The sequence below is a fragment of the Pseudopipra pipra genome, chromosome 14 (assembly GCF_036250125.1).
Source record: "Pseudopipra pipra isolate bDixPip1 chromosome 14, bDixPip1.hap1, whole genome shotgun sequence".
Classification (NCBI taxonomy): Eukaryota; Metazoa; Chordata; class Aves; order Passeriformes; family Pipridae; genus Pseudopipra; species Pseudopipra pipra.
The window spans coordinates 2,703,675-2,724,988 of NC_087562.1; the positions used below are offsets into that span (position 1 = coordinate 2,703,675).

At 49.1% G+C, this 21,314-nt stretch overlaps 3 protein-coding genes and 2 non-coding genes across 8 annotated transcripts in view; 2 read left to right on the forward strand and 3 right to left on the reverse strand.

Moving 5' to 3' along the window:
• The first annotated feature begins 3,173 nt into the window (after positions 1–3,173).
• Positions 3,174–3,256, forward strand: TRNAL-CAG (transfer RNA leucine (anticodon CAG)). The gene has a single exon. It is a non-coding gene; the product is annotated as a tRNA-Leu (tRNA).
• A 133-nt stretch (positions 3,257–3,389) lies between these two features.
• TRNAL-CAG (transfer RNA leucine (anticodon CAG)) lies at positions 3,390–3,472 on the reverse strand. Its single transcript has one exon. It is a non-coding gene; the product is annotated as a tRNA-Leu (tRNA).
• Positions 3,473–4,179: 707 nt separating this feature from the next.
• On the forward strand, positions 4,180–7,153 carry PLLP (plasmolipin). The gene is made up of 4 exons (XM_064670852.1): positions 4,180–4,321; positions 5,699–5,872; positions 6,309–6,428; positions 6,509–7,153. Exons 1-4 carry the CDS (start codon positions 4,208–4,210, stop codon positions 6,620–6,622), a joined length of 522 nt encoding a protein of 173 aa, XP_064526922.1. The 5' UTR covers positions 4,180–4,207; the 3' UTR covers positions 6,623–7,153.
• Positions 7,154–8,851: 1,698 nt separating this feature from the next.
• Positions 8,852–15,885, reverse strand: ARL2BP (ADP ribosylation factor like GTPase 2 binding protein). 2 transcript variants are annotated; one of them, XM_064670853.1, is made up of 7 exons: positions 15,789–15,885; positions 14,857–14,974; positions 12,804–12,865; positions 11,742–11,848; positions 11,015–11,100; positions 9,673–9,769; positions 8,852–8,922 (listed from the first exon to the last, which is right to left on the reverse strand). In XM_064670853.1, exons 2-7 carry the CDS (start codon positions 14,892–14,894, stop codon positions 8,860–8,862), a joined length of 453 nt encoding a protein of 150 aa, XP_064526923.1. In that variant the 5' UTR covers positions 14,895–14,974; positions 15,789–15,885; the 3' UTR covers positions 8,852–8,859. The 2 variants fall into 2 exon arrangements, with proteins under 2 accessions (XP_064526923.1, XP_064526924.1); XM_064670854.1 differs by having other exon boundaries at positions 14,857–14,971; positions 15,789–15,877.
• Positions 15,886–16,252: 367 nt separating this feature from the next.
• The window catches only part of RSPRY1 (ring finger and SPRY domain containing 1), a 38,123-nt gene continuing 33,061 nt past the window's right edge, over positions 16,253–21,314 (reverse strand). For all 3 annotated transcript variants that reach the window (XM_064670849.1, XM_064670848.1, XM_064670851.1), the window contains 2 exons: positions 19,834–19,938; positions 16,253–18,918 (listed from right to left, as the gene is read on the reverse strand). In XM_064670849.1, the coding sequence (XP_064526919.1) occupies positions 18,822–18,918; positions 19,834–19,938 (202 nt within the window). In that variant the 3' untranslated portion in view covers positions 16,253–18,821. The remainder of the gene's footprint in view (positions 18,919–19,833; positions 19,939–21,314) is intronic.

Sequence of the window (21,314 nt, forward strand, 5' to 3'; positions counted from 1 at the left end):
GGCGCGGGGCTCTCCGTCCCAGAGTCCCCGCCGCCCTCGGAGAGGTGCCGGGCAGGGCGGGGGTGGGATGGACCGCGGCCCCTCAGCCCCCGGCTGTCGCTGCCCGGTCCCTCCCGCCCGCGCCACAGCGGCCCCCAGCCGGGCGAGCCCTCGCCATCGGATTGCCCTGCCTGGGCTGGATCAGCTCGGTGCCCAGCCCCTTTATCACCCCGACGTTACCCCCGATGTTGTCACCTCACACCAGGCCCCTCAAACCCGCTCTGTGCCGGCAGTGTCGGATCGCGCTGCTCGTAGCGTGGCTGGGGCCCGAGCCGTCATCCTACACTGAGTGGATGTAGGATATCAGTTTTCGGCAAACAAACAAACTCGCTCTGTACCGAGTGAGGTAACAGCAACACTACCCTGGAGAAGGCGTGTCCGGCTGCCCGGGCACTGCACCCGCCATAGGAATGACCGGCGATGCCGCGTCCGGCCTCGCTCGGCGGAGGCACGAGGAAAGCTTTAGAAACCCTCTCAGGGTGATGTGTTCCTTCAGTAAATTACTGATGCCATAACAGACTGCTGTCCCTGGCGTGACAGAACCCCCAGATTAAAGAGTGCTCTTGTACCTTGTAGTTTCTGCTTTCTCCGCAGCGCGTGCGTGTTCGTTACGGGCTTCTCGATGCTCTCGGCACTAGGAAGGATTACAGACTGGGACAAGGAACCCGGTGGCATTTGACAGCTGTAGTTTATCTCATTGGCTTAAGACTCCTTCTAATGAAATGGAGGCTTTGTAACACATTGGAATTTTAATCCTTGGCTTTCGTTCAGAGAACCGGGATGAAACAGAAGCGAAGTGAGTTCACCTGCAGTGGTTGCAAACCTTTGCTGTCTAGTCCTCAACTAGTTGGCATGACTAATAATCTGTACATTAGGCAAGACCATACTGAAACCTGCTTGCGTGTTCTAAACCAAGATTTAAGAGTATTGTAACAAATCTATGTGGAATGATTGTGTAGTTTCTGTTTCTAGCCAGCATCAGTCCCCTCACTTTCTGCGACAGGAAACCAAATCAGCGTTGGCTAGAAAGAGGGTGGAGTGAGGGTAGCAAGGTCACAAGTTTGGGTTGGTTATTAGTTCCAGCTTAGCTGGTGGAACAGATACCTCAGCACCCTGGAGGAGGAGGAGGAGGAGGAGAGTATCTGGTGCCCCAGCAGAGCCTTGCGGCGATGCATCGATGACAGTGGATGTTGAGAACAAAAGGCACTTCACCACACTGTGCCCACATTCACCTTCGAGCGAGGAGTGCCCAGGGGTTTCCTGGGTCTGTGAGATCCTTCTGGAACCCGAGTGTGTTGCACTCGGTGGATTGGGATGTCACTTTTACTGAATTTTATAGAGGTATTTTCTAAGTGTAAAAAGTATCTTTAGTTTGAAATTATGTAATCTTTGTAACACTGGCTAATGTAGCTTTACAACCATCAGCTTCAACACTGTGTAGGACCGAACAAAAGGGCACTGTGGGGTTTGGTAGCCAGAGGTTTCTCTTTTGATCCTGGAGCCTGTTCAGCTCCAGGCTGTCCCAGCCTGCTATGTGATGCATGGGTCATTTTTCTATTGTGTGCCAAGTTGGATGGTCAACTGTAAGGATACTTCATGTCTATCCATGTACTAAGTACTTCTTGTTATTTCATTTTAATTTATTCTCTCCAATCTGTAGCTCTCCAGCTCCATGCTACACTGATTTTCCTGCGAGTCGAGTTAGCAGCAGTTTTTCTGTTTGGTTGGTTTGGCTTGTTGTTTTGGTTTCTTTACTGTAGGACAAGCAGATACTTGCTCCAACATTGGATTTAACATATGAGATTGGTCCAGCAGATATAGATGCTGCCATCAAGACAATAGGCAGCACAACATCCCTCCTGACAAACGAGGCCGGTTGTGCATCCTAGAGTGTTGAGAATGTGCATGTCGTGACAGTCATGGTACTTTTTTACCATTGGGATGCACTTCAGGATGTTCAGCCATTTGGCCTGCTGGACTGGTTACCTGCTGGACTGTTTGACTTCTCCAGGTTACACTGAGGTGCTAACATGCTTAATTTTAATAAAGTATATTTTGTTTTCTTACGTTTGCCGTCTCCGTGTGGTGGATATATGTATTTCTGAAAGGTTGGCAGCTGTGTCTTTTTCTCTCTTTGTCATTCCTCAAGAACTCCATGGCTGGAACAGCAGGAATATCTTTACACTCATGTAGGGTGAGGAAGAGGAGTCTGAGACTAATAGCTCTAAACCAATCTGAAACCAGGGACTTTGGGATGTGGAATTACGATTTCAAAGAAAGTACATGCAAGCTCTCCCCTACCTTAGGCTGGTTCATGGAGGGCCGTGCATTCTCCTTCCTCCATCACGCCTTAGACAGGAGGAAGGGAAGCCTCCAGTCTTTGTAAGCAGCAAAAAATTTCAGCTGTGGCTCAACCATCACATTTTTTGGGTTGAACTGGGAATTGTTAAATGAAGCTGCAGGATTGGGGAGGAGATTGTCCCGCTCTGCTCTGTGCTGGTGCAGCCTCACCTTGACTCCTGGGGGTAGATTTGGGCACTACAGTATAAGAAGGCTATAAAGCTTTTAGGGAGCATCCAAAGATGGTGAAGGGTCTAGAGGGGAAGCCATACGAGGAGTGGCTGAGGTCTCTTGGCTTGTTCAGCCTGGAGAAGAGGAGACTGAGGGCAGAGCTCACTGTGGGCTGCAGCTTCTTCACGAGGGGCAGTGGAGGGGCAGCTCTCATCTTTGCTCTCTGTGACAGGACCCCAGGGAACAGCTGGAGCTGTGCCAGGAGAGGTTTAGATTTTAGGATATTGGGAAAAGGTTCTTCACCCAGAGGGTGGTCGGGCACTGAACAGGCTCCCCGGGGAAGTCCCAGCACCAGCCCTGGCAGAGCTCAAGGAGCGTTTGGGCAACGCTCTCAGGGACAGGGTGGGATTATTGGGGGTGTCCTGTGCAGGGCCGGGAGCTGGACTGGGTGATCCCTACGGGTCCCTCCCCGCCCAGGATTCGCTGTGGTTCTGTGAGTGCTGCTCCGCGGCCGGGGGGCTGCCCGCGCCCACCGCCGGGCCCCGGGGGGTGACACATTCCCGGTGGGCCCCGAGCCGCGGGTCCGGGCCGTGTACGGCGGGGCCGGGGGGGTGTTCAGGGGTGTCAGGATGGCCGAGCGGTCTAAGGCGCTGCGTTCAGGTCGCAGTCTCCCCTGGAGGCGTGGGTTCGAATCCCACTTCTGACAACTGGTTGCTCTTTTGCGCCGCGCTCGTCCCTTTCCGTCGGTTAATTGTTTTTAATTGGGGCGCGTCGTTTATTTTAATGAGGCTCCCGCCTCCTCCCAGCCAAAACAGGGCGCCGGGCGGCGCAAAAGGAGCTGTCAGAAGTGGGATTCGAACCCACGCCTCCAGGGGAGACTGCGACCTGAACGCAGCGCCTTAGACCGCTCGGCCATCCTGACCTGCCGCCGCTGCTCCTCTCCGAGCCGGGTCCCATCATACCCCGGACGCCGTGTGGGGGCCGGGCGGGGCCGGGGGTGACACCGGGTCCAGCCCCGCGTAACGTCTCCGGTAACGACCTCCGTGATGACACCAACGGGGAGGAGGGGATAATAGTCCAGAGGGTCCTGCTGCTACCCACAGGGACCTGGATAGGCTGGAGAAATGGGCTGACAGGAACCTCCTGGAGCTGAGGGTGGTGAGACCCTGGCACAGGTTGCCCAGAGAAGCTGTGGATGCCCCATCCCTGCAAGTGTCCAAGGCCAGGCTTGGAGCAACCTGGCCTAGTGGAAGGTGCCCTGCCCGTGGCAGGCGATTGAAACGAGGCGCTACAAGGTCACTTCCAACCCAAACCATTCCAGGATTCAACAAGGAATACCGTGTGTCGCGCGGCCCCCGCGGGGGAACAACGCCAGGCACCGGGATGCGCTGGGGGACACGGAATGTCCCCGGGGCACCGAGCGGGACACGGGCTGCGCACAAGGCTCGTAGTGTCCCAGACAGAGCATCGCCAGGACGGGAGGAGACCGGGGGGGGCTGTCCCGGCGGGGGCCGCCCTTTGTCGCCGGTCCCCCGGTGCGGGGACACGGCGGGGCCGGGCGGAGGCAGCGGGGCGGGGGCAGCGCGGGGCTCGGCCCGGACCCGCCCGCGGAGGGGCCGTGCCGGGGCCGTGCCGGGGCCGTGCCGGTGCCCGCGGCATGGCGGGGCTGCCCGGTGCCGCGCGCGCCCGGAGCGGCTCCCCGGGCACCGCCCCGGCCCTGGACGGCACCTTCCTGTGCTCGCCCCTCGGGGGGCTGATGGGCACCCAGGCCGTGAGTACCGGGGATGGGACACGGCGGGAGCGGGGAGGGCATCACCCGCTTGGATGCTTTTCTTCGCAGCCCTGGCTGGAGGCAGCTCGGGCTCCCTTTGGCTGCCACCCCATCCCCCGTGTCCAACCCTACATAATCCCTGACCCTGAGGCACCGCAGCACCCCCTCGTCCTTCCCTCTCTGAAGCCAGAGGAAAATTCGGCTTCTTGTCCTCGCACCCTTTGCTGGTTGTAATTCCACCCAGTTCCCATTGCCAGGCACGGCTGATCTGCGTGGCCATTGGGTTGGGGGGATCCCACAGGCAGTGGGTTGGGGGGGTGTGTGAAGCACAATGACCTCAACTGAGGTGTCCTGGGGTCACTCATGGGATGCTCTTGCGCTCCCTGGGCACTCCCAGCCCTCCAGATTGTCCTCCAGGCTTTGGCGGCCTCTCTCAGACGATCCCAAGGGTCTCTGCACCAGTCACCCTCCCCATTGCTTCAGCGTTGGAGGCGACCACAGAATGAACTCCCCCTGCCGCTCCCTCCTGGCACCTCGGGTGCCACACGAGAGCACACGGGTGGGTGTTCAGCTGCGTGCGGTGCCACGTGTGACCTGCCCCGGGGTCTGCCCACGGTGCTGCCCCGAAGGTTTGCTCGTCCTCTCTCCTCAGGGCAGTGCTGGTGGGACAGCAGTGGGATGTGCCCTTAGAAGCCCCTGTGAAAACAGCTGGCATGGACCTGGCTCCAGATTCCAACCCCTGGGCATGGCTGAGCTGGTTGTGACACAGGAAAAAACGCTCAGGGAAGGGGGTGGGAAGGATGCTGCTGGGGGTGCCTTGCAGGAGCGCCAGGAAAGAGGAATGGGACCAAAACCAACAGAAGGGACCCTTCAACCCTGCAGCTGGTCCCACCTCTCCAGCCCCTTGCTCCGGCCGTACCATTAAACACACTCGCCCATCCACTGAGACCCACTGCTCCCCAAATCCTCTCTCCTAAGGGCTCCTGCTTTTCTCCCCCAGCAGCTGGAGCAGGGCAGCTCACACATGCCACCTCCCACTCCCAGAGGAGCCCCCTAAACATGTTTCTGCCCAGCACATATTTTGTGATCACGAGTGTTAGAAATGGATGTAACAGACAAGGAGGCATTGTCGGGGCAGCCGAGCACCAGGGCGTTGTACGCGGGCAGGACAAAGGCTGTTGTGTTTCTGCTGTGACAATAAGTGGTGCTGGTTTACACAGGGGCAGAGCAGCTCTCCAGAGAGCCCTTCTGCTCCCCAGAGTGCCCCTGCATCCCTGGAGCGAGGGGGACCCAACTGCTGTCGGTGCTGGTGGGCAGTGTTCTGTGTTCCACCTGCAGGAACCAGCCCCTGAACACCTTCCCTGTTTCACCCCACAGGTGCTCGGCTTACTGGTGTGGTCTCTCATCGCTGCCACAACGTACCACCTCCATGCGGCCTACGGCTGGGTGATGTTTGTGGCCCTCTTCTGCTGGATACTAACACTCCTTTTCTTCATGACTTACCTCCTGCAGCTTCAGCTGAAGTTTTACGTGATCCCCTGGCCCCTCGTGGTGCGTAGCCGAGAGGGAGTGAGGGAGGGCCCCAAATAGGAAACAGCTTGGGGAGATCTCTGAGAGGACCAAAGCTTCAAGCTCTTCTGGGCTGACAGAACAAAATCCCCTGCACTTTGCACAATGACATTCTTACATTGTGGCCCTCAATTGCTCAGTGAATATTCAAAATGCAGAGTCCTGTGTCAATCCAGAGAGTTAAAGCCGGTTTTTGGTGTTACTGCTGGTGTCAACCAGAAACCTCTCAGCATAACCTGGAGAGCATTTAATGTGATGTTAATCCGGAGTTTGTTCCCAGTGTGAGGGGCTGGGCCCTTTTCCACTGGTTCTCCTGGGGAACAGGGAGGACTGTGAAACTGAGCCTTTTGCTCATCCCTCATCCCAGCATGCACGAGCCCGAGCCCAGGCCTCACCACCTCCTCTTTGCCTCCCCCAGCTGATGATCTACAACGCCGTGGCCACCGTCCTGTACATCACCGCCTTCGTCACGTGCGCGGCCGCCGTCCAGCCGACGTCCTGGCGGCAGTGGGATTACAACCGGAGAGCCGCGGCCTCCGTAAGTACCGGCGAGCAGGTGAGGGTTGAGGGGCTGGGGCAGCCACCGTGGTCACCCGGGGGGGTGTTCTCCTCTTCCAGTTCTTTGCAGGTGTCACCATGATCATCTACGGGGTGAGCACCTTCTTCAGCTTCCGCGCCTGGAAGGGGCTCGGCAGCAACGCGGCCACCAGCCAAGTGACTGACCACGCGTAAGGAGTGGACAGCAAAGGCACCCACGCCCTGTGTCAGCTCGTGCCCGGCTCGGCGGCTTGGAGGCTTGTGTGCCACCAGGGCTCACCTTGGGACCAGCCCGTGCTGGCAGCAGTGGTCAGCACTGGGTCACATGGATGCTGCTCTGTGGTTTCCGATGATGCTTCCAGCTGACGTGCCCACGGCACCGACCGGCGTCAGCACCGACGGCCTCGCCGGGGAACACGGACTCGCTGGAGGCTGCGGCTCCTGCTCATCCTTGAGGGTCACCTGGATCCTTGCTGGAGCAGCTCCGCTGAGGGGGCTCAGCCAATGCGGCACACTGATACTAAAATTCACTAAACCAAGCCCAGGCTTCCCTCTTTGCTCATTCACAGCTACAGTGTAAGTAATTGCAATTAACGGGATGCAGAAACGGTGGCAGAGCCGGAAGGTGGAGGCGAAGCGAAGGAAGGAGTCCTAACTGCTCTTGTGTTGATTTCTAACAACTTGAATACAAATTTTATGCTTTAAATAAAAACATTCCTAAATCGAGCACTGGAAGTCTGTCATGAGAAAGTTTGTCTTGCGAGAAGGCAGCACGCAGAGCATGGCAGGGACAGCAGAGATGTCACTGCAGAGGTGACTGTCCTTCCCCATTCCATGTGGGTTTTACACCTGGCAATAGAAGGAACAAGCCCACAGGGCTTTAAGCACATACACACTCAGAGCCTGCATCCAAACCACAAGAAAACAAGGGAGGTGCCAAGGCTTAATCACTCCCTGCTCCCCACTCAGCACCACACCCCCCTCAGAGTTCACCTAATTAACCAGCAAGTCAGTTTTGCCCGTTGGTTGCAGGTGGTTTTCAAAAATTAAAACCAAGTCTGCAAAAGCTCAGGGAACACCTGCAGGATCAGCACCTCGGGAGAGCACAGAACCACTGCTCACCTGTGATGCAGATCACAAATTCACCTTCTGGGCGTTTGTCAGAACTCGAAGAGATGCCCAGCCAGGCAGAGCAGCTTTTCCTTTCACACTCTTCTTGTACAAGCTAATAAAAATAGATTACATGAGTTCCAAGGCTGGTGCATGGTGAGCTACACTGCAAAACTTAGGGCATGCTCTGCACGGGAGCAGTTCCACCAGGTTGTCTGCAGAGGCAGCCCCAGGAAATGGAGCTGCACTGATGCAAGGTGAGCACTGAAAAGGAACCAGACACACGGCATTGGCCCCTGACAGATCTGCCTTTATTGGTTGTCAGTGAGTAAATCACGGGTCAGGTTTCCACAGCTATGAATATATATAGAGAGAGAGATATAAAAATCAGGAACAGCAAGAAAATTAGTAAAAAAATTAAATTAATAAAAATTAACATGGTGGGTCACTACCAAAATCAACAGGTCTAAATAGGAAGTTTACTTACACAGTGCTAAAAGACACCAGTCTCGGCTTTCCAAACCCTGACACATTCCAAGTGTACAGAGCATTTCTCCAATTTCAACTACATCACCAGGCAACTGAGGATGCAGAACCTACATCTCTCTGGGAAGGAGGTGACCAAAAAGATTGTGTGCTGCTCTTACAAAGCAGGCAATGGCCAATCAACAGGAATTCTGCCTTGGCATCTTGTCAACTACTTCCCTGCACCCCCTGACTTCTCAGTTAAAACCATGGCCCTGAGAATTTCACACCTTTTCCTGCCTAAGGCCAGGCTGGATGGCTTTGAGGGACCTGGTCTAGTGGAAGGTGTCCCTGCCCACGGCAGGGGCTTGGAACGAGATGATCTCCTGTGAAGCAATGCTGCTGCAAAGAAAGAATAAACTGTTCCCCGTGTTCAGCTGAAATAGGACAAAGAACAACGAGCTCGAGCTGCAACTCAGGCACTTTATATCAGACTGCAAAAGGCTGCCAGCAGCAGCAACAGCTGGGCACTGCCCCAAACTGCCTGGCTTCAAATGTGTCCTGGTAGACACGTTAGAAGTTTGGGCAGAGCTGGGAAGGGAAGGCTACCTCTCACAGTCTCTTCCATCCACCTTGTAAAAGGGTATAAAACTCCAAGAAAGCTCTGATTTGACCCCCCCTGGATAAGGGCCCCTTGGTCCTGGCCCTCCCCATCAGGCACCCACTGCCCTCAGGGTGGAGCTGAGCCCCCTCTGGCTGTCTCTTGGGAATCTCTCTTGGGAATCTCTGCCTTCCACCTCTGAGACTAGAATAGACCTTGCTTAAAATACAACAGAACTCCCTTCAGAATGACTTATTTAATGGTTTAATGAAGTCACCACTAATGCACTGCTTAAGTCCAGACTTCGACCTTCTTTTTCCTAGAAAGGAAGAAAAAGAAATCTGTGACTCCAGGATGTTCTGGAATAAGCAGTTCAAAAAATGAAACAGGCAGTGTTTGTTGCATCAAATCACTATAAAATTACGTATTATTTGAACATCTGTGATTGAATGTGAACCCAAAGAGATTGTGCAGGAATCCCTGGGGTAAGGGGAAAAACCTCATCCAAAAACCTTTAACACTTTTGTTTATTTCTTCAACCTGCACAGAGACGAGGAGAAAACAAATTCTCCTCAAAAAAAATTCTGGACATACTAAGGATAAAAAGAAAACTAAAAAAACTCCCATATTATAGAATCAGAATGGTCAAGGTGGGAAGGGATCTCTGGAGTTCATCTGGTCCAAATCCTGTGCTCAAGCAGGGCCACTCAAGACCATGCCCAGAGACCTGTGAAATATCTCTAAGGATGGAGACCCCACAACCTCCCTAAGCAAGGTGTGCCAGAGCTTGGAGACCTTCCCAGTGAAAAGGTGTTCCCTTCTGTTCAGTTGGAAATCAATGTTCAGAGATGCAGAAAGTGTGTGTTTCTGAAGAACTGCTCACTCATGTTTTCTAAAAATGAGCTTAAAAAGACACTCAGTGAAGTCATTTTCCTTTTAATTCTGGTAGAGCCTTCGATTAAAGGCTGCAGCCTGCTGGAGCAACTTTACCTTTGGTACTCCCAGGGGGAGCTACACAGAACCAACAGCCACTGTGCCAGTGAAAATAAACAGTGTGTGACATACTCACAGCTCTGTATTCCAAGAACATCTCTTTGAAAGCCAGGAAGTCCGTAAATGTGAGAAGCAGATCAAATATATCACCTGGCATTTCATCTTTGCGTTGTCTGCAGAGAGAAAAAGTTGGGGGGTGAGAAAACTGGGCCAGAAAAATTTGTTATTTTAAAATGGCACGAGGCCAAAAAGGACAAGTAGAACAATATCACTATTTAAACAAGAATGTTATTACATGTGTATCATAAAGCAGAACTGTGGTCAAGGATTACCATGCAGTATTTCCAATCCAAGTACATTATTATACTGATCTAAATCCAAGACCTAAGAGTATCATATCAGTCCTTGAAGACCTGTGAGTCAACAAAAGTAACACTCAGTAGCATTCCTCTATTTATTTATCTTGAGCACTGAAACTGCCAGACAGTTCCTTGAAAGGTGAGAAAGTTTGGAGAGAGGCACAGATGCCCATTCACAGTCCTTAAGAACAATTACTGACAAACCTTGGTAGAGGATGAAAACATTTTGGAAGAAAGGCTCTGAGCTCCCCTTGTCAGCAAATTTCAACAAGACTTTCCTAGCAGTCAAGGGTTGGGTTTTTGTTTCTGGTTTGGTTGGGGTTTTTTGTTTGTTTTGTATTGTTGTTGTTGGTTTTTTTTAGTTTGTTTTTCTGTTTTTGTTTTATTATTTCTTAAAAAAAAAATCTCCTTCAAAAGGAACTTTACCTTAAAGAAGCTGTTCTCTGTGTGTACTATGTGCATCCAGAGTAGATTCCCAATTTAAGAAACATTAAAAATTAAACTGATTCAAGTGTTTTAAGGCACTCAGTTCCCAATTACACTTGATTTTCTTATTCAAGGGGCAAACCAGTGATCTTTCAAAAGTGATCTCCTCATGAAGCTGGTTAAGCTGGTTAAGCTGAAGCAAAAGCTGAACACAAACCAAAGTCTTCTCTGAACGCTCTGTACAAGAACTGCAATAAAGGAATTTCATCATGTGACTCTAAAACACCACCAGGCTACTGAAGTGCCTGGAAGAGATAAACAAGACCCAACATTTTAAGGGTTTGGCTTCAAAGTGACAAGAAGTATGAAAATCCTCTAGTGTTCTCATTCTGATTTCTCTTCCTACCCCTTAGAACCCAACATATTTCAGTATCATAATTCTGAAAGAGTAGCAGGACACGCTGAAGGCAGGAAAAGTGGTCAGTCATTGCCTGCATAAACAATCCTTTTTTTTAAATTAAAGAGGAACCATTATCTAAAGGGAGAATTGTCAAAACTAAATTTTAATCTAGATTAAAAAAATTGAGAGGCACATAAGCCACCCCCCCAGCCAAAATCAAAGGAAGGACTTACTGCAAGGACACTGTGAAGGCGACCATGTCAAACCCACGAATGCGATCGAGCAACTTCTCTTCAATGTATTTCTCTACTAAAGAGATCTGAAAAAAAAAAAAACCAAACAAACCTCCCCTGTAACATCACAACACATTTCAGAAGCAGATTTCAAAACAGCATCCTTGCACTGACACCTTACTGACACTCTGCACGATCCTCACTGGGCACAGCTGCGGATTCCTCGGTGGGGCATCGCTGGTTCTGTTCCCACACCACCCCTGAGGCAAGAGCTGAGCATGTTTTTGCTGGGGATGTTGGTGAGAACAAACACTGACTATCTATATCTAGTAGTTATGTCCTATTTTTAACTCATTTAATGGTATTGACAAGCAGACTGGTCTAGTTTCTTAATCGTGCTTTGCATGAAGAATATGATTGAAGTGTTCAATACAGGAAATAATACAACTGGGAAAGAAGAAACTTTGTTAGCTCAGATGTTAAAAACACATTACTTACTACTGCAATAGGCTAAATTTCTATTCAAGAGTTACACAACTTCCAAAAACATCCCTAGAAAACAAGGAGAAAACACCCTTCTTGTTCACAGATCGTGGCTGTGCTTCTGAAGGAGACAGCAGGCACAATGCTGGATCTGCTCCATGGAAGCCAAGTATTTTATATAGGGGGAAGACTAAATAAAAATAAAAAAAGCAGTACCTATGAAAAATAGGAAAAGGTGTCTTACATATTCATTAAAAATGTCAGTATAGATGAGCTTATTTTCTTCTGAGTCATCAAACTCCTGGTAGTGCTTCTCCAGAAAAGACCTCTGTATTAACTGGAAATCGTCATCTGGGCCACAACAAAAAAATGCATCATGCAGTTATGAGTTTAGTCATTCTTTCTGAAACACAAAACCCCACATTCACTGCTCCTCTGCCTCACACCAGCACTGCAGCTGCTGCTGGGCCACCACCTCTGCCCCATCTGTGAGGGGACACAGGCTGCTGGTGGAGTGTCAGCACAACAGTCCTCCTGCTCTGTGTTTGTTAATAAAGTTGTTTATTCTGAAGCCCTTTTTGTTCTGGCTCCCGAGCCAGCAAAACACCTGTATTTTTTATTAAGTGGATACCTCTTCCCTACAAGAATTCAAAGTAAGTTTTCTTTCTCCTTGAATTTAAAAATATTAGTGAAAATCAGAGATTAATTTTAAATTGATGAAGTGTTTTTTTTTTTTGCAGTTGTGGAAGGAAACAAGAATAAAAATGAACATGGCAGGTCACTACCAAATTACACAGAACAGGTCTAAATAGAAAGTTTACTTACACAGTGCTAAAAGACACCAGTCTCAGCTTTCCAGACCCTGACACATTCCAAGTGTACAGAGCATTTCTCCAATTTCAACTACATCACCAGGCAACTGAGGATGCAGAACCTACATCTCTCTGGGAAGGAGGTGACCAAAAAGATTGTGTGCTGCTCTTACAAAGCAGGCAATGGCCAATCAACAGGAATTCTGCCTTGGCATCTTGTCAACTACTTCCCTGCACCCCCTGACTTCTCAGTTAAAACCATGGCCCTGAGAATTTCACAACTTTTCCTGCCTAAGGCCAGGCTGGATGGCTTTGAGGGACCTGGTCCAGTGGAAGGTGTCCCTGCCCACGGCAGGGGCTTGGAACTGAAAGATCTTTAAGGTCCCTTCCAACCCATCCCCTTCTGTGATTCTCATGACCAGCTTTGTATTTTGAGGTTGGCTGCAATATGTTCAGCACCCATGCTGTTGTCTGTAACTAGCTGCAGCCCTTACCCATGATGATATCTTCCAGATAGCCAACAACTATATCAAACTCCTCATTAGAGGGGGTGGAGCTGAAAGCAAAGAAAGACAGGATACATAAATACATATTTCAACCACGGCAGAAGTTAAAGTCAAAATTAAAAAGTGTTAACGAAAGCCTAAGCACAAATAAACCCGTTAATTACAAGATAACTGAATAACTTCCTAGTTTCAACCTACAAAATAATCCATGACACTGATGAGAAGGCTGCTCCATGGAGATTCTCATCAGGCCTCTACTATAGTTCCTCCCAGTAAGGTGCCTAATTGAAAAAAAGAATAAATGTTGTTTTACTGGCATTACTGTCAAGGTAATTCTAGTTCTGGTGCAGAAGGATGTAAAGAGTGTAATTAGAACAGCAAATTAAGCCTTTTCCAACCCACAAATCCCAGCTGCCACCACAGTTTTCCTTATGTTCCCTTTCCTGCATTAACTGCACACGGTGATCACAGAACTCTAGACACTCTAGAGAATATTCTGAAATATTTGGTCTTGTGGAACAACTTAAACGGAAATGTATAAGAAAGTTTTACATAACTGAAGAAAATTAAATTTTTTTCTTATGCAAGAAACATCCTTATGTGCTCCAAATAAATGGGATAATCTCCTAAGGTTTATTATTAGCAAGTATTAAACACCATTATGGATTTGAAGTCATCCAAGAAAGAAACCTCTGGGACCAACACCAGGACACTGGATCCCTCTGCTAAATCTTTTATTGTGCAGCTTGTTCAGACACAGTAAATAATCCCCCAGATCTCTCTGGCATTCACAGTTTATCTTTAGTGGGGGATGAACTCTTCCTGTATTCTCCAGAAGATGAAAGACAAGCTTTTCTCACACATGAGGAAAACAAGTCTCAAGGGAAAAATTAGCCTTGATCAGCAAAAGCACCATTTAAATTCAATTAAATGTCTCCCTCTCTTTCAAATGTCTCTTTAGCAAACAGAGCAGAACAGCCCTTCAGACTAAGTTTTAAAAAGCTCATTACTTTGGTATTAGGTAACACTCCAGTGAAATTAATCCAAAAGCAGTTTAACCAACAGTTTACCTCTAATGAGCTCACTCTTGGCTCACTCTGACCAGGAAAATTAAAGAGAGATTAATTTGAAAGGGCGTCTGATCACCAAGCGATGTCCCAGCAACATTCCTGATCCGTGAAGCCTCGGGAGACGAGCGAAGCCAAGGCAAGGCCTGGAAGAGCCCGCGAGAGGGCGGCACAGGGCCGGGAGAGGGGCTGGCACGGCCCGGGCCGAGGGGACACACCTGAGCACCTCACCTGGGCTGCAGGTCACGGGCTCAGCGCTCCCCTTGGCATGCAAGGGCAGGACACTTTGCTATGGATAATCTCCACCATTTTTCCTCCCTCCAAATAAATGCCACTACTAGTTTTATCCTAACAGCAACAGAAAAAGCAAGTCAAGTAATGGAATTTTAACTGCTCCAGAAGACACTTATTCCATCTCTCTATACAACACATGTACATCCAGACACCTGCAGAGACACGGGCTCAGCAATCCTGTGGTTAAAGCCCCTGTCACCTCGTAATGCCAAGCACAGCATCTAGATCAGCACACATCTTAGCATTTCCCAGTGTGAAATTTGGCTGAGGACACCTGTAAAAGGTCTCAGGATTTATAAGGAGCACACTCAAACACAGAGGGATAGTCCGTCCTCAGAACCCGCCACACAAGACGACAAACGCTCTTGAAAAGGAGAAATTATGGATTTCAAATCAACACCACAAAAAATAATTTCCAGCCTTACAGTGCTTGTTTTGTTCCCTCAGCCAGGGCTGCCTGGTGCTATGCTGACAGCAGTGATATTTAGTTTGACTTCACCTAAACTCTGCACTGGTGTTATTCCCTCCTGAAGCTTTGCATTCTTCACCTTTGTTCTCCTAAGAGGCAGAATCTGCTAATCATTGTGGTGTAAATTCATTCGTGTAATTAGATTCCTATTAAGATATTTTAATTAGCAATTAGCTTCTTGAAAATCTGACACAGAATGTAGCATACTCACGTGGCTACACCCAAGTTTTCTCCATCAGCAGTCTCCATCGTTCCTGCCTAACCAGACTGGAAGAGACAATCTGTATGTTGCTGCTCTTAGTGGCTATTTCTTCTTTTTGGACAAACTGCTAAGGAATAACATGTGACTTTGCATTAATACAAATTCAACTGTTAAACTATCATACACTTCTCAAACAGCAGGAGAGAATTTTTAATTATTAAACACAAGAATTCTGAAATCCTGTTCTTTCAAAGTGAAGGCTACTTCTTTTTTGTAATTACCCAAATTTTCTAGGGACCTTCTCTGCCTACCCAGAGAACAGGCTCAAACCTGCATACACCTGCAGTCAGCCCCTAGAAAGGGGTTTTGGGTCACCTCTGCATGTCTTCTGCTGAGACATCTATGACTGACCATTATAGCAACGAAGCCAGATGAAGATGCCACCCTGCTCCAGTGTCCCAGACCAGGCTCTGGACAGCGATCCCAGGGGCTCTGTCCAGCGCCGGGCTGTGTCCCCCCGTGCCCCGGGCGGTGAGCAGGGGGTGATCCATCACCCGGGACAGGGCACAGACCGCCGGGTACCGGGGACGATGGGGACGGCCCTGCTCCCACCGCCGGCCCCCGGAGCAGCCCCGGGGCATCACCCCGAGCACGGCGGGAGGGACCAGCGCGTCCCTCGCCACCCCTCTTCAGTCCCGGCTCCTGGGGAGAGGCGAAGCCCCCCTGCCCTCTCCCTCCCTGGCACCCGCCTCACCCCCCACCTCCAAGGCACCCAGGCGGGCGGGCCGTCACCCTCCCTCCCCAGAAAGCGACCCGCCCGTGTCAAGCCCCGCCGTTCTCGGATCCACGGCCCCGTGTCAGCCCTCCCGATCCCGGGCCCACAGCCCCGCCTCAGCTCCCGCTCTCCCCACACCCCGTCCCGCTGTCCCGCCCGCACCCACCGCCCCTCACGGCCGGCGCGGCGCCCCCTCCCCTCGCGCCGTCTCCGGGGGAACGCGCCCTTCCGCCCCGCCCGCAGCCAATGGCGGCGCGGCCCCGCCGGCGCAGGGCCCGCCCCCGGCCCGCCCGCCCAATCAGGGCGCGCCAGGGGCCGCGCGGGGAGGCGGTGCCGCCGCCATGGCGGGCTGGGAGCGCGTCCTGAGGGGGGGAACGGAAAGAAAACAAATAACGCTGTTAATTGTTAAATTAACCCGCTGGTAGAGCGGGTCGCCCCTCGCAGGGACAGCGCCCAGCCCGCCCCCAGGCGCTGCAGCACAGCGACCCCCGGGGTGACCCGAGCCCCCCACCGGCACCAATGTCCACGCCGGCCGTGCCCTTCGCCCCCCTCAGGGACGGGAGCTCCTGCTGCCACCGGCACCGAAACACCTAACACAGCTCTCAACAGAAGGAAATAAAGAACAACAAAGAGCCTTCAAGATGTTTTTTATTGTTGAATGAACAACTTTGCTACAATTCGTTTCCCCTTCTGAGGGCCTGTGGAGTCATTGCCGCCTCCCATCCCCGTCCCCAGGGAGTGAGGGGGACGCTGCACCGGTCGTGGAGTATCGAGCTTGACTAAAGATGCCCCCGGCGCGGATGGCGGTAGAAAGCCAGTCAAAGTGTACAGTCTTTCCCTTTGTGAAATGAACAGGACAGTTCTCTGCAACACAGCTCCCCCCTCCTCTGCCACCGTTGGCTTCCTCTGCCCAGCACCAGCTGCACGGAAGACGGTCTGGGGCAAAATTTTCAAAGCATTAACATCTTTTCGATAAACACAGGCACTTAGTCCCGTGTCCACAAAGGCAGCGAGGCTCTAAGGCCACCCCCATTTCAAGAGGGCAGCAGATGCCTTGAAGCCATTGTGGACCTGGGCCTTAAGAGCTTAATCTCATACAGCAGTTGATACAAATTAGGAGTCCTAGGCACTTCTGAAAATTTTACCTCAGTTAATCCTGGCCAGGGAAACCAAAGCCCTGAAGTTACTAGAATCTATTAAGGCAGAGTTCAAAATGGTTCTGTCCCACTTCTCCCCTAAAGTACAGTTTCTGTCTTTGTACCTTAGGGATAAAAAACCAATCATTGCATTTGGAAGCACTTAAAGTGATTCTGAAATACTGACACCCTCGTGGCAGTGATGGTGGTCATGTTTGCTCATTGAGCACCGAGCAGGAAGGGACTCAGCCCTGACTGGACACGTGGATTACAGCAAAACATTGCAAAGTACAGTCAGTGAGGAAATGAGGTCCCCGTGGCAGATTTGCCAGTCTGACTTTAATCAAACCTTCCATCCAAGGTGGAAGAGAATTCACACTTTAGCAAAAACACTAACCAGCACACCACTTCTGGATTCAGTCTGTATTTGGACAAAAGTCAACAATAAAACGATGGACAGAACTTTCCTAATTCACACATCTCTGGATGAAGTTCAGCACCCTTGAGTTAGCAAAGGCAGAAGGTGAAAGAAGTTGCTAGAGAGCTGGATCCTGTGACCTGTGTGCAGAGCTCAGGTCAGTAGGAAGCCAGAATGCTCCGCAGGAAGAAGCCTCAGCTCTGCTTTGTTAATATTTGATAGTACAATAAAGATAATAAATGACTTTAAAAATAAGCTACATCACAGCATGAGAATTCACAACAGCTTCTGCTGTTGAATCACTGCCAAGAAGTGGGATGGTTTTGCTGTGAGTTGTGTGTGAATTAGTAAAGTTCCACTTCACAGACAGACAATTTAAAAAAAATAATTTTAAAAAAAAAATCAAACTGAGCAAGTCTTGGAAGAGACCGAGTCGTATCCTCAGTTGGTGCAAAATAAGCAGAACTCCACTGATTTTTGTGCTACTTCACTGACCCCAGCTCTGAACCCTGATTCCTTGTAGAAACCTAGTAAACCAGTCAAGAGCTGCCTGCTGAAATGCATCCTTAACATACAAACATCACAAATGTGTAATTAAAGTGGAGCAGAGCTTCCCACTGTATGATCCCTACCAAAAATAAGTGTGGCCCCAAACCTGCTCAGAGCAGGACTGACACGTGGCAAGCAAGGTGCATTTTTAAGGAGTTACAGAATAAGACTGAAATTGGTACCCAAATAACCTTTTTTAAATAAACTGGCCCAAAATTATCCTCTAATATTTTAAGATAGCTCAATTTTTCCAAAGTGAATATAACTTTCAAAAACAACACTGATTAAAAAAGATGTTCAATGATACCTTAAAAAATACCCAGAATATCAAATTAATTCCAGTCCAGCATTATAATTAGTTAAGAATACCTCCTGAAAATTATAACCTCACAAAAAAACGTGGGTACTGAAGTTAAAAGCATCAGAAACATTATGTACTTGAAAATACCACCGATCTTTTAACATTTAAAAACAAATCAGAACATTCTTTGGAATCACCAAGTTATTAAAACCTGTGAGTTTCTCTACAGTCTCCACACTGTCTTTTCAAATGAGTCTGTGTACAGATTCAGTCTCTGAGCAGTTCAATATCCACTGTTGGAAAACAGAGTCTCTGACCAGCAGGAGGCTACATTAAACAGGAAAACATTGGCATTCTCTTTTTAGTACTGACTTCTGCCAAAAATAGAGACTTTCGAGCACAAGACAGCAATGGCCCTGTTTTAGGAGATACTCATTTTCTCTTCTTTTCTAAAATGCATTGTACGTGTACTTCCAGTGCAAACTTTTTCAGCACTTGTGACAGGCGAGAAGGAAAGGGGGAAGAAGAGACACTCCCCTCTGCTCTTCAGAGGAACCACCAGCCATAGCACGCTGACCTAGCAGCTCTCCTTACTGCTGAAACCAGCTCCCATTGCTGGCAACTGGAAATAGCTTATTAAAGATTTCGTTTTTAAGATAAACAGATTAACAGGTTAGCATGAAATCTGGCCGTGGCTATGGTTCTATGTGCATAAAGACTGGTTAGAGATGCTTTCCCCTTTCAGTATTGGTTGGTGTTCATTGAAAACAAGTCTGTGGCATTTCTCCACGTGTGTCATGAAATGTGAGAGATCTGTCTGACTCGGGTTTGTATTTCCTGTCGACACAAAGGGCAGGTCTCCAGTTGCAAGGCACACTCCATGCACAGATCACTGGAGGAGAAGAAAAAGAGAGTCAGTTAAAGCCTGCACTTGCAGCATGAAGAACTAAACAACAACAGAATAATATACAAGCACTAAGCAGTTTAGTCAGCCTGCCAGAGACACACATCCAAGTTAAGTATTTCAGTGTGGAGATTGGATATTGCAAGTCAGGTGTTGGGGATCTGTCTGCAGGCTTTGAGAGGAGCTCCTGCTGCTCAGCATCTCCCAGACCTGCAGCTGGTCAGGATCACACTTGCCTGGGTTCATTAATCTCAGCACTCACTCTGGTCTGGAGAGCAGCAGCCCCAGTGCCCTGCAGGAAGCTTCTCCACTTACTGACATACACATCAGGCACATCTCTTTTTAACCTTCCAGCATTTAGACCCATGGCAAGACTCCTTCCATGAGTGCTCTAAAAACCCTAAGGAACTGGACTTAACTGGATTCATTTCCTGCTTGAAGGCAGGAAAGTGCTATTATGGTATAACTCGTACTGCTGTCCCATTTTTAGCTTTTAGAGAATTTTGTGACTTGAGACAATCCATTTGTTGAACATTCGACGACTAGTTGAGTATATTATGAATTTTCTGTTCTGTGAAAAAGTGATCTGGGTTTCACAGCATCTCTACCAAGCACTAATCAGAAAAGCCTTTGACACCAGGGAATTAAGACTTGGTAGCTCAGGGGTAGCACACATACACTGTAGCCACAGTACTTCCCCAAACACACACACAATTAGGGATTACATCTGCTCAGGTCTAGGGTGAGGGGAATGGTGGGAATACTATGCTTAACTCTACTTGTCACATCCTTAAAAGACGGGTAGATTATTTCCTTTATGCTGGAGAGTCAATCAAGGTAAAGCTGAATGTCACACATACATTTTCCCATTTCTTTGGGTTTGGGTTGTTTTTAAGGTTTTACCTGTGTCCACATGGCCTGAGTTCTGTGTCTGCTACCTCATCACAGCAAAGTGTGCAGCAGTTCTCTCGGATGCTCACTTGCTTCAACAAAGCCAGGCGTCTGTGTCTGAGGAGAGAGAGAAACCCCCCAAATACATTAGTTTGAATCAAAGCAATAGATTCAAAACTATTCCAAGTACTGCATCAAGGCCAACAAAACACTTGCCTGTGCTACACCACACTGCTGATAAACATCAATCACCACTTCCCACCAAAAAAGACTGAACACCCCCAGAGATGTGCAAAACAGTCTCTGATTCCCTATTCTGGACTGTCAGGAAGGGACAAAGAGAAATAACAATTCTTCTAGTTACCACAGCTGAATGCTTCAAAAAAATTGTTCTTGTACAATTTATGTACAAGGAAAAGTACGTTGTCATGGGTACTTTTAGGACTTCAGAAAAAAAACAAACAATAAACCTCACAAACCCATGTATCAAAAAAAAAATTCAGAAAGCCTACAGTGCTCTAACACAGTTCAGAAGAATAAAAATTGAAAATAAAATCAACAGCCCGGTATGGCAACAGCCACAAGGGAGAGTAAACAGATAAAAATCCCCTATTTGATGAAATAAGACATTTCACATTTTAGCTGCACTAAATTCAGCACAACTCGACATGACTTTATGTTAAATCCTGTCATGGATAATTAGGGTCAACTCATATGGGCCCTTGCCTTATTTCCTATCACTTTTAAGATGATCAAAGCTATCTTTTTTAGGATTAGCTTATGGTTTCCAAGCAGTGCAGGCAGCAGGGGAGGGATGATCTTTGTTTCCACAAAGAACAGCAGTGTCCAACCTTGAATGGAGCCTTTCAGTGCTATCGCATATTAAATAGTCTGTAACACAGGAGGCCAAGTTTTACCAGTCAGGCATCAACAGGAAACCAGTTTCCCCCAGTTTGTTTCTCATCTTTTGGCCCAATTGTGCAGCAGCTCCCACAGGTAGTGTTTGAACACTGCAAGAGCAGTGCCAGGACACATCAATAACAACCACATCTGATCAACAGTGAGAAACTGCACAGCCCCATCTAGCATGGGACACCACTGAGACAGAACATTGAATCTGAAAAGGGGGAGGAACAAAACTGTACCTAAGAGATCATCTGAAGGATTAAATCAGACTCTCTCTTAAAGCACTCGCAGTCACAAGCAGGAGTAATGTACTCTGGCTGTATGTCAGCACTAAATGGGCTTGCCAGTTGCGTTTTGATTTTCACTGCATAAATACAGTAACCCAAACCTCCAACTTTGCCAATCTGTGACTCCAATCCAGGAGTATTTGTTTTCTTTTCTTTCTAAACACTAAGATACTGAAGTACCTCAAGTGCACTTGATAGAAGAGCTTGATAATTCGAAACCAGTCTCCAAATTTCACTACAGCCAGGGGTACCCCCTCCACCAGCCTTACTCCCACTTAATTAGTTGCAACCTAAGATTAT